Source organism: Polypterus senegalus, chromosome 1, assembly GCF_016835505.1.
Source record: "Polypterus senegalus isolate Bchr_013 chromosome 1, ASM1683550v1, whole genome shotgun sequence".
In the NCBI taxonomy this organism is placed as follows: Eukaryota; Metazoa; Chordata; class Cladistia; order Polypteriformes; family Polypteridae; genus Polypterus; species Polypterus senegalus.
The window spans coordinates 35,356,638-35,369,735 of record NC_053154.1 but is presented as its reverse complement, the minus strand read 5'-3'; the positions used below and the strand labels follow the sequence as shown (position 1 = coordinate 35,369,735).

Here is a 13,098-nt window from a genome sequence, read left to right as displayed (position 1 = left end):
GGGGGCAATTACTTTTTCACACAGGGCCATGTAGGTTTGGATTTTTTCTCCCTAAATAATAAAACCATCATTTAAAAACTGCATTTTGTGTTTACTTGTGTTATATTTGACTAATGGTTAAATGTGTTTGATGATCAGAAACATTTTGTGTGACAAACATGCAAAAGAATAAGAAATCAGGAAGGGGGCAAATAGTTTTTCACACCACTGTAAATAGTGGTAATTTTATTCTAGATTAATGAGCTCTCTAAAGCACTGTGCATAACTACTCAACATTAAAGTCCATACAGTATGTAAAAACTGACAGATGTATTCTTAATGTACCTGTGCCTTATGCAAGTCACTATCTGAATAAGACCAGGCAAATGGATTATTATTTAAAACAAACTTACTTTGCCTTAGCTTTTCCTTTTGATTTGGCTGCTCCACATGGGGCTTTGGCCTTCTTGATACCCAGTTTACTCTCTTCTTTATCAATCTTCTTTTTACTGATCTTCTTTTTTGAAGCAGAACCCCCACATTCATCTCCAAGGGACCCTAGTGCACCTCCTGCTGTAACACAAGGTAGCTCATCCTGGTTCAATACACGTGGGATATTCTGCTCCCCACGTGCCTTGGCCCGGGCAATTGCTTCTGCTACAATGCGGTTTGCTTTTTCCTGCTTGCGTTGATGCTCTAACCGTCGGCTCTCAGCACCCTTGGCTTGACTAGAAGTGAGTACCTGACTTCCTGAGGTGGTTGACACATTCACTGCTTCAGATGGATTCACTACTTTCACAACTGACACAGAGCCCTGGGATGAGCCAGCCTAATAAAAAAATAAATAAATAAGGTAATATACACACATATATATAGTACTAGCAGAATACCCGCGCTTCGCAGCGGAGAAGTAGTGTTTTAAAGAAGGTACGAAAAAGAAAAGGAAAAATTTTAAAACTAACGTAACATGATTGTTAATGTAATTGTTTTGTCATTGATATGAGTGTTGTTCTCATATCTATCTATATATATATTTCTCTATCTATCTATCTATCTATCTATATATCTATATATATATATATATATATATCTATATATATATATATATATATATATATATATATATATATATATATATATATATATATATACCCGCGCTTGGCAGCGGAGAAGTAGTGTGTTAAAGAAGGAAAGAGAAAGAAAAGGAAACATTTTAAAAATAATGTAACATGATTGTCAAAGTAATTGTTTTGTGTATTTGGCGGCAGCGTCACAAAGTTGTTTTCGGTAGCTGCATCAGAAAATGTACCACGACGTCTGACATGCGTCCTTTTTACTGTTTTCTCACAGCTTGGATTGCTGCTGTCATATATATACACACACACACACACATATATACATACATACATACATACACACACACAAATTATATACATGTGTGTATGTATGTATGTATGTATGTATGTATGTATGTATGTATGTATGTGTGTGTGTGTATATATATGATAGCAAGGGAGTGCAAGGGAAAAATAATAAATTATAGTCTATAAGTTATTAAACAGTAAAACATTAACGTTTTAAGAAGTACAGGTACATTGAAATTACATTTTCTATGTGAACATTCAAATTTGTGCCTCTGGTAATGTGCCTTACTGGCATTTAAAGAAAATTAGTTTTGTGTCCTCTGCAGTGTTAAGAGAAAGGCTTTGGTTTGGGATAAAAGGAAAAAGGTGTAAAGAAAGGAAAGTTGCCTTTTTCTTTTATATAGTATAAAAATACCAGCTTGGCAGAGAAGTAGTGTGTTAAAGAAGCAATGAAAAGAAAAGGAAACATTTTGAAAATAACGTAACCTGATTGTCAATGTAATTGTTTTGTCACTGTTGTGAGTGTTGAGTGTTGTTGTCATATATATATATATATATATATATATATATATTTACACACACACACACAAACATATATATATATATATACATATCTATACATATCTACATATATACACAGAAATACATACATATATATATACATACATATATATATACATATACATATATATATATATATATACACATATACATATATATATATACATATATATATATATATATATATATACATACACACACACATATATAAACATATATATACATATACATACATATCTACATATATACACACACAGCTATTTCAGATCAGTGCAATACGCTGTTTGTTAAAACGGTTGACTCCCGCTCTTACGTGCAATAACAAATCAAATCATTCAGTTGTCTTTGCTCATATGTCATTTTAGAGCTGGACGCCTGGCATCTTTTTGGCCACAAGTTCGTTTCTGTTTGGTGTGAGGTTCTGTGTTGTGGAGATTCTCAGGATGGATTGCAGGTGCTCATCAGTGAGGCTTACTCCTGTGTGCTGTTTTGTTAGTCTTTATTACTGAGAAGAGCTTCTCACACAGATATGTGCTACCAAACATGCACAAGGTTCGAGCCGCATGTAGACGGACTTTTTTTGTTCTTCAAAGTCACCATAGCGCCGTGCAAACTCAGTGCGCAGTGCGCTCAGTTTATCAGCAAAGTGCATATTTGGGAACACCGTAGTGACGACTTGGTTTAACATTACTTGGCAACAGGGAAAGTGGGGCAAGTGGTTGTGTCTCCCATAAAAGCAGCCTCAATTGAAATCACTTTGTGATTGTGCACGGGTAAAACGTCCGCTGAAGTGTCAGATTCTTATTTAATTCTTCTGCTTTCTGTATCTTCTGCCTTGCATTCAGGTCTTTCAGGTTACCCTGATGTTTTGTCTCATAGTGCCGTCTTAGATTAAATTCTGTAATTACAGCCACAATAGCTCCACAAATGAGACACACGGGTTCAGTAAACATATACTCAGCCTCCCATCGGTTTTTAAAGGCTCTATTTTCAGAATCAACTTTTCTCTTCAGCATCGTGTGAGCTAGCGTTGCATTATGGGATCTGTAGTTTATTGTGTTACCAGCGCTTCATATACCCGGGCTTTAATAACAATAATACAGTATATAAAATGATCTCGGGGCGGATATAATTACACGCCGGCCAGATGTGGCCCGCGCCCTTGAGTTTGACACATATGGACTAAATAGAACTTGAAAAGATATATTTTTCAAATGTGATCGCGCAATTCAGATAGAGTTGACGCGCACTACAGCCTGCATGCCTCAATGAGTCATCCTCCCCTCGCTCTTACTTTTTTACAGTTCATCTAATGAATACACTGAGTATGGCTTTACCAAAACAATCATTGATGGCGAATAAAGTATCCATTATTCGAGTATGTAGAGCGGGATATATATATATACATATATATATACCCGCGTATCGCAGCGAGAAGTAGTGTGTTAAAAAGGTAGAAAAGAAAAGGGAACATTTTAAAAATAACGTAACATGACTTTCAATATACAGTATTTGTTTTGTGAGTGTTACTGAGTGTTGCTGTCATCAAGGATTTGATTATCATTATTTCTTTCAATCAGGGTCGTATTTGTACGATGTGTTGTGTTCAAGTTACATTCCGTGTTTGTCAATCGTTGTAAAGCTGACAGGTTTCATTCATCGATTCGTTTCTTACTGCATCAATAAACAGCTCGTCTTCTTCTTTATCTGAGACCTGACACACTGCATGCACGGGTTTTTGTCTTCCTTTAGCGGGACATTGACTTTTTCCACCGTGTGCTTTGTTTCCACAGTAGCTGCATTTATGAATATGCTTATCAGACGCTTCATATTTTTGCTGCCTTTTCAATTGTGTAATTCGGTTTTGTTCAGCGCTCTTTGGAACTGTTGCTTTTATCTGTGCACTCGCCAGTTCACGTGAGCCACTCGGTGTACTTGCATCGAAGGTTCCCAGCTGTGCTGGTGCCATCTCGTGCTATGTCCATAGCTTTATTTAATGTTACCTTAGTCCTGGCACTTAAAACTTTCTCTCGCAGTTTCGCTGAGTTTGTGCCAAACACCACGCTGACCATCTCATCTTCCTCTGCATAAGCACAGTCCTTAACCCGTGAATATTTAGTGGGAGTTTGCTATTGGATTGCCGCTGACGGACGGCCTTATATGGGCAGGCACTAAATTACAAACGCCAGCGGCAGCCTGTCTATGAACTTAATTTAAAGTGTAGGTTTACATCGTGCTTTGTTTCCGAAGTAGCAGAACTCATCAATATGGTTGTATATGTCACTCGCTCGCTTCTTATTGTTTCGCTTCCTTCTCAATTATATGTTTTCTTCAGCGCTTTTTTGAGGTCTTCCTGATTTTCTATGTGCTGCGTGATTACGTGGGAGGCGTGATGATGTCACACTAAACTCCCCCACGGCGTTGAAGCTCATCTCCATTACAGTAAATGGAGAAAAACTGCTTCCAGTTATGACCATTATGCGTAGAATTTCGATATAAAACCTGCCCAACTTTTGTAAGGAAACTGTAAGGAATGAACCTGCCAAATTTCAGCCTTCCACCCACACGGGAAGTTGGAGAATTAGTGATGAGTCAGTGAGTGAGTGAGTGAGGGCTTTGCCTTTTATTAGTATAGATTTTATAAGACATACATAAAAGCAACTACTGACATGTATGTCCTTCCTAACATTACTAGCATCAGAATTGCTTGATATTTATGAAAATAAATGGATCCTTTAGTAAACCTTTGAATTTAAGCACCAAGAGAAGTCATTTACTTCTTCAAACATGATTACATCCTGCTGAGCTGCATAATGTACTCAACAACTCAGACAGTGAATAAGCTTAACCCATGAAGGATGAGTGTCTTAAGAAGCCACTTCCTTAATTTATACATCCAGACAGTAAAATTACCAACATCAAAGCCACAATAAAAGTGTTTATATAATACTTAAAATAATTAGTAATATGATCTTTATTATGCCAAGCATTACCAGATTAGAGGGCCAAATAAGATTACTTTTAGCATGAATCCATAAACAAGTTAAATTCATACTTTCCTTTATGTTTATAAAGCACTTTAAGATGCATAAGTCATATACAAAAAATACTACATAAATATTTATAATCCAACTTTTAAACAAATAAGCTGTTTCTATAGCAAGCTGTCTTCAAGCACCAATCCAAATTATTAACTATGGTGAAAATGGCTTTACAAATGATAAAAGGTACCTGGGGCTGGGAAGTGCACTGAAAGGCTGGACATTATGAATATTTTATATATCTACAAAGTAGTCCCATAATTGAAATAGAGTTTTTACATGTGAACTAGTGTATGTGCAATGTGGGAGAGAAAAGCAATGCACAACACATATTCCTAAACAGATTCAAAACAAGAATTATAGGAAAACTAGCCGACGCCCACCGTACCATACGGCGGTATAAGAATAGGAACAGAAAACGGTGAGAAAGAAATTTAGAAATCAAGAATAAAGAAATACTTCCTGAAAGACGCCGTTGTGAATAGGTGTTTTGCTGGAGACAGATAATGAGTCGAAAGAGCTAACCGTAGAAAAAGCCACGTACAACAATAGTTTTGTTGCATGCATCTTGGACTTCCTGGAAATGTGGACTGTAATATGATCATTTTGCCTACACGTACGTTATTGCGTCCGATAGTCATTTGCATTGTTCCACACGCAGATGTTGATGTAATCTGAGATAATTGAGACGGGCGCCCCATGTTTTAACATACGCATCTACGACGTAATGTTGGAATAGTTTGCCGCTAGAGTGCAATGTACTAAATGTATTCCTCATTGATAATCTGTACGCGTAAATTTGGCATTGAGTAAGCGTGATTCGGTTGGCAGTTCTTTTATCGGGAACATGTTGTAAATCCTTGTGCCAGCCAAAGCCAGGGAATAAAAGTGGGTAAACCATAGGATCACAATTCATACTGAGCGTGGAAATCTGTTTACAGAAGTTGCCTCTGGGATAGATGCAAACATCCATTTCAGCAGGAGATTCACCATCTTCTCTGACGAAAATTACTGCAACATCGGTGTGACATGTCGGGGCATTGTATTGTCGTAAATCCTGCCCAGGGTTTCCCTTGAAAACCATTCGTACAGATGCTGTATGGATTGGACTGAGGGGTTGGTGGTTCTGAGCATGGAATCTAGCTGGAGAAGTAAATTTTTGCTGCATGCAGTTTGCTTTATTTTGTAAGCGTACTTCAGTAGCTTGCGCTGTGTCACAAACATACAACTGTCCATATCCTGGAGAGGTTGAAGTGTTAGCATATAGTGGAGAGATTTAGTGATAAATTTGCCCATGTATTTTAAAACAGTATGGTCAGTGGCCAGGAGGTTGAGCTATCTGTGGAAGGGGACCAATAGGAATCAAGAAATGCCGTGTCGGCTGCGTGTGGGCGGGACCAGGTAGTTGAAGCAGGACGAACCAGAAGAGAAATATATATAAGAGATATGTTTTGTATGTGTCATGTATGCTACAATTTGATGTTAAATAAATATCAGAGGATTTAAAATGCTACACTGTAATGCAATGAATTACAGTCAAGTGGCCTATCACTACATATATAATGATACAGTACATAAGAATAGCATAATGTACAAACAAAGCCATGTCAGATGAAGACAGAAAAAAGATACCTGCACCTGAAAGAAGAAAGTGCCAATAACTAACTAAGTTTAAATGTACTGGGAGAGGTGATAAGCATCCACCTACTTGTGGCTAATGAATACATACGTATTAAACAAAGTATTTTTTTTTTTTTTTTTGATTATCCAGAATGCAAAAAACTGAAAGCATATGATATTTTATAATTTTATAATAATAAGTACTGTGATTCAATTATGTATTTTACTACATTTCTGACTGAAGTTACATATCATATTCCTGCTTGCAAAATTTTGCAATCTAGTACACTTAAGCAGAAGATCCTGGAGTAAATTCAATGCTCTAAAATCTTTGTTTACAAACTGTGATAATGGATTTACAATATCTCAGGAAATATGTTGTTATGATGCATAACACATACTTAAAACTAAAATTAGGTGACATAATGATTTAAGTCCTTGAAAGTTGAACCCTTTTATTTATACTAGCCTGTCAATCAACAACTGACACTAGAATGATTCATGTGTGAATACTATAAACGTAAATCTGCACTTAAAATTCTTGGAGCTACATACAGTATGTGAATATTGCCATTAGACACTTGAAGGCCAGTAACATAAATTTTTAGCTATAAAAACTTGCAAGCAAAATTAATATATGATGTACATATTCTACTCTGAAAATCTGACCCACGTTAATTAACAACGGGGAAAACAAAAATTCTGTAATGCATATCCATCCATTTTCCAACCTGCTGAATCCGAACACAGGGTCACGGGGGTCTGCTGGAGCCAATCCCAGCCAACACAGGGCACAAGGCAGGAACCAATCCCGGGCAGGGTGCCAATCCACCGCAGGACACACACAAACACAACCACACACCAAGCACACAGTAGGGCCAATTTAGAATCGCCAATCCACCTAACCTGCAAGTTCACTGACTGTGGGAGGAAACCGGAGCGCCCGGAGGAAACCCACGCAGACACGGGGAGAACATGCAAACTCCACGCAGGGAGGACCCGGGAAGTGAACCCGGGTCTCCTAACTGCGAGGCAGCAGCGCTACCACTGTGCCACCGTGCCGCCCTGTAATGCATATCTCTTTTATTTTTAGGACATCACCTTTTGATTACATAGCTTTGTTGCAGCTCTGGAAGAGATAAACTAGCAAAGTACAGCAAGAATAAATATAGGAGCTTCTGAACATAACCACTGAATAAGACCAGTAGTGGCATTTTGCCTGTCGCTTTTTGAGTTTTATGCACTTGGAAAAATTGTAAAAAGTAAAGCCTTAATCCTCAAGGGCACCACTCAACTAGAGTTGTAGAGGCAGTCCAATTTGCAGTGTGATGAAGTATATTTTAATATGTCAATGCTTGCGAACTGCACGTGTCTTATTAGGCTCTCAAAAAACAAAAACAAAAAAAAAGGCTTTTTTCTTTTTTACAACTTTCTTCTATTATCATAAATATACTTTTGTAAAGTGGACTGAATACTTTGGGAAAGCAAGAACGTTGGCGTTTTCTAGTGGCTGTATTTGATATATTTTAATACTTTTCTATTATGTCAGTACTTGTGCCCTATTGAGCAGAAATGAGAGCTTTACAGATGTGGCTGGAAAATATGAAATAAAATTAAAGCAGACAGGAGGAAATAATGCAGACTCCACAACGAGTGGGTGCAAAGTCTGAACCTAGCACATTGGTTTTATAAGGCAGCAGCACTATGCGTCCCACACCTCAACTGCATTTTTTTCTTTATAAAAATCTATATGTAATTTTTTTGGTGGGAAACATATACCAGTTTGGGTGGAAACTACATGTTTTAGTTATTTTTCTATTGTAATTCTTTTTTCTTTTGATTACTCAGGACTGATTTTGATGTAAATTGTTGTATTTGGTATTATTTGTTTGATTAAATAGTAAATAGTAAATCTACCTGAGGTTGCAGCAATAGTTTCAGTGGCACAGCAAGCCTCTGCCCTTGCACTTGACTCTGGCCAAGCTGCAGCACCTGGGGCTGGCCTGAAGAAGGAGACTGCGAGACCAGTTGAAGCTAAGTAAACAAAGAAAAATTAAATCATCACTTGCTACTACTTATTGAAATTACATTATTAAAAAAATATCAATAGAACTCTCTATTGAGAAAACTCTGTTCCTCTAACACAATTTCATAGTAAAACTGGTGTGTTCTCATAAATAAATTACAAAACAAAAAAAATACTTGTTAAATTCTGATTACGATCTTTCAAGAAAATAAATGTGAGAATACTCACCTTGGTAGGTTGAGAATTGGATGTCTGCTGTTGTACTTGCAATTGCAGAGTAACAACTTTAGGCTGCCCCCCTGCCACCTGTGCATTGTTCTTGGCTTGCGTGAGTGCTGCTAGCTGGTTGCCCTGTAGAACAATTTTTCCTGGCAAGTTACCCAAAATAAGGCGATGTCCACCACTGGCAGAGGCCACTGTGCCCCCTTGAGAAGGCTGCTGTAGAAGGAGTGTAATTCGTTTAGACTCACCCTGCAACAGAAAAAAGTGATTATAGCTTGAACAGAAATCATTTGATAGTATAAGCTGTTTACAAAAAAGAAAATGTTTATTTTGTTTTTTACAAGAAGAAGCAAAGAAAAGGCAAAAAAAAAAAAAAAACTGCACAAAAGAACTAAAAATGCATAAACTAATAACCTGAGGTAACACTCAGATTCACATCAAAGAACTTTTAGTTCACCCATTAAGGCTCATCTATGATAAACACCATTCTACAAAACTTTAGATGTGCAAAAACAAACAAAAAGCTTTTAACAGACTTTTTACATAGCTCATGAGCTGCAATCTGAAGGGGCTCTTGCAGGTCTTTTAATGAGGTTGCGGAGATATCTGAATAGCCTGTCTTATAAAAATATCAGTAAAGTTCTTTAATTACAGGTAATCGACTTTTTTAATGAGTATTAGGTATAACAGCCCAGAGGTGCAAAAAAAAAAAAAAGGTCACATGTATTGTCAAAATATTAATGCAAAGAACACAATAAGCAGCACTTCTCTTACGAACGTGCTAGTTCCAAAACTGGCTGTCTGGAATTGGTTTACAAAGTAATGTAAAATGCAAAGTTTGCAAAAAGACAATAGCAGGTAAAAGTGACAGGGTGTCCACTTTATTTCAGCGCTTAAAACAGACCCAGCAGAACAGAACCAGTGCAAGCAAGCAAGGTGCATAGATTAGGGATGGGTATCAGCACTGATGTCACAATTTAATTCTGATTCACAATACCCTTATTTGAAATTGATTTTACCTTGACTGAATTAGTGTGCACTGATATATTTGAAGTGCTCGTTTTTTATTTTTTGAGAAATTGCTTAACCATGCTTAGAACATTAATAAAATGTGACAAATTTCAGTAACACTTTATTTTAAGGGTGTCTACATAGTGACTTCATAACATATGCATGGAATTACATTTGGAAATACTTGATTAGTAACAAACAGTTAACATCAGTATTTGGAAGATTTGGAACCATATATTACTACTACTAAAAAAAAAAAAAACAGCACTGCACTCATTCAAAATTTAACTAACATATGTATTGCCACATCAGAGTTAACACGTATTAATGGGAGGGGACTCCTTGTTTTAATACAATACAATGGCATCTACTTTATAAAACATTTACATCATCTTACAAATACTATAAAATGATCAAATACTGCTTCTAAAATGATAAATGTTATTCAATAACTTATTCGTGTGTTATGAATCTCCATGTAGACACCCTTCAACTAAACTGTTACACAAATTTATTTCCCTATTTGACATTTAAAATAATCTCAAATTAGTCAAAATTAAAGATACAGCTGCAAGACTGTTAGTCTAGACAAAAAAGAAGCATTTTAAAATGGGGAGCGATGATGCCTGTTCACGTCAGCATTGAATAAAAGGAACATTTAAAAAAAAAAAACGCCTATCATGACTAATAATACCACCATTAGGCCGGGTTTATACTCCACTCTCAGAATACTTATGCGTACGCATCATGGCTACCACATGTTCCCAGTTTTCATTTGACGCATCCTCGAAGCATGTCCTTATAAATTAACACAACACATACGTGGGTTGTTGTAACAGCAAAAAAGAAAATTGGAGGGACACTGGGAGTTCAACTTGGAATGTGATGTCAGAGTCTTTCTTTACCATCAGTATGTTACAGGAAGCCGCTTTGCAGATCTTTCAGGATCAATGTGCGTGTATCGATGTTTGATGAGTGGTTCAATGTGGTGAAACACATCAGATTTAAATACTGACATCCAAATGTATTCGTGGTGATTTTCTTCATCTGCTTCTCACATAAGCAATACAATATTGCCCATTGTAATCATGCGATACATTTGAAGGTCTCAAATACCGTCTTCTGTGCTATCTTTTTTGCATCTTCACAACAACATCACAATGTATGGAAGCATACAGTATTTGAGCCACAGAGTAAAAAAATTAGGGACACAGTCAAGAAAAAAAAAAGGTCTATTTCGTGATTAAAGTGGAAATTTTGACTTTAATCTCAGTTTATTTTGTCATTAATGTAGAAAGTTGTAAACGTCATCTTAAAACCGACCCAGCTGTGCTCCGGTTTCCTTCCAAGGACATGCATGTTTTGGGATTTGGCAGTGTTAAAGTGACGCTAGTGTATGTGTGGGTGCTTGTATTCACCTTGTGATGAGATAATGGGCCCTGAATTGATGGATGTTATCATTAAACATCCATCCTTTTTCAGAGATATTGTGGCAAGGTGTCCTGGGAGTTTAATGGATGTTTCAGGCAATTCACAACACAGCAAAGCAGAATGCTATTTGCTCACCATGATCTCGAACTGCGGCCTGGTGGTTACATAAAGTACTTGTGCAAGTCCAAACAGTACACTACTTGCATAGCAGCAGTGTCCAAATGTGCACGCGTCACATGAAGTATAAACTTGGCCTTATGGAGTTAATGCCTTCCTCATCCAGAACCTGCCTATATTGTTGGCCACATGAGGCTGGGCATTGTACTGCACCAGGGGAAAACCAGGACCCACTGCACCAGCGTAAGGTCTAATAATGGTTTTGAGGATTTCACCTTGGTACTTAACAGCAGTCAGGGTGTCGCTGACTAGCACATGGAGGTCTGTGTGAACCTCCAAGGATATGCCTCCTCAATTGAACACACCATTAAACTGGTGATGCTGGATGATGCTGCAGGCTGCAAAACATTCACAATGGTGTTTCCAGACTCTTTCACGTTTGTCATATGTGCTCAATGTTACCCTGCTCTCATCTGTGAGGAGAACAGGGCGCCAACCGTCAATTGAGATATTCTCTGGCAAATGCCAATCGAGCGGCACAGAGATGGGCTGTGACCAAGACATTACACCCTCACACCACCCCCATGTAGTCAGTTTCTGATAATTTAGTCGGAATCATGCACACCAGTAGCCAGCTGGAGGTCATTTTGTAGGGCTCTGGCAGTACTACCCCCGCTATTCCTTGCACAAAGGTCTGGATACCCATCTTGCTGCTGGGTTGATGCCCTTCTAAAGCCTTGTCCAGATTTCCTCTTGTAATGGTCTGTCTCTTGGTATCTCCTCCATGATACTGAGACCTTCTTATAATGACACGTATGGATGTGTCATTCTGGAGGAGCCGGACTACCTATGCAATGTTAACTGGTGGCAGGTACCATCTCAAGCTACCAGTAGTGAGAAGGGGCTTCATGTATAACACCGTGTGTAGAACTCACACTAATACACAGCGTACAGACAAAAATGGAAATGATGGTACACACAAAAAAATTCAGATGCACCAAACCATGCGTAAGTCAATTTGCACGCACTTACACTCCATAAATCCCGGTAAATGTGAAAAGTAACACATGTGCCTGCCATCCCACCCAGTCACTTCCCAGAATATAAATATAACCTTCCCTTTTCAGTGTTTGGTTAAAAGACAATGGCAAAAGCAAGCGAAAAAACAGAATTTCAGTGAATGCGAAGTGGAGGCAAGGAAAAATGTGCTATTTATTGGCTTAAGCAGAAGTATAAACAACAAAAGGAAGTTGATCAAGTGATTCAAAGTGGCAGAGAAACTCATATGTGCAAGTCCAGAAAGTCGCACAGTGCCAGAAATAAAAAAAGAAGTGGTCAGATATCAAAGTCGCTGTGAAAATGTGAGTCACAGCCCATCATCTAAGTGTCATACAGAAGCGTATTTGGGCACAGAGAAAAGAAAAAGAAAAAAAAATGAAAAGGGACACAGTGAAAAGAAATGTTGAAATCTCCACTTTAATCTCGTAGTTTACTTTTTCATTAAAGTAGAGTATCGTAAACTTAATCTTAAAATCAATATGCAATTTACTAGTTTCTCAGGTCCCATCGTAACTAAAGTAGCACGTTAAATGTTTCGTATTGTATGTGTTCTTCTATGTGCTTTACATGTGTGAATCACTATGTGCTTCTTAAACAGGCTTTCTCTTCCATTGACAGGATACATTACATTCATGATAATACAGCTCTCTGAACAATTTAAACAATA

At 37.5% G+C, this 13,098-nt stretch overlaps 1 protein-coding gene across 1 annotated transcript in view; it reads right to left on the bottom strand.

The window, feature by feature from the left end:
- chd8 (chromodomain helicase DNA binding protein 8) overlaps positions 1–13,098 on the bottom strand; it is a 153,772-nt gene that overhangs the window by 89,104 nt on the left and 51,570 nt on the right. The window contains exons 3-5 of the mRNA XM_039746109.1: positions 8,820–9,062; positions 8,483–8,599; positions 393–808 (exon numbers count right to left, since the gene is read on the bottom strand). Of these exons, the coding sequence (XP_039602043.1) occupies positions 393–808; positions 8,483–8,599; positions 8,820–9,062 (776 nt within the window). The remainder of the gene's footprint in view (positions 1–392; positions 809–8,482; positions 8,600–8,819; positions 9,063–13,098) is intronic.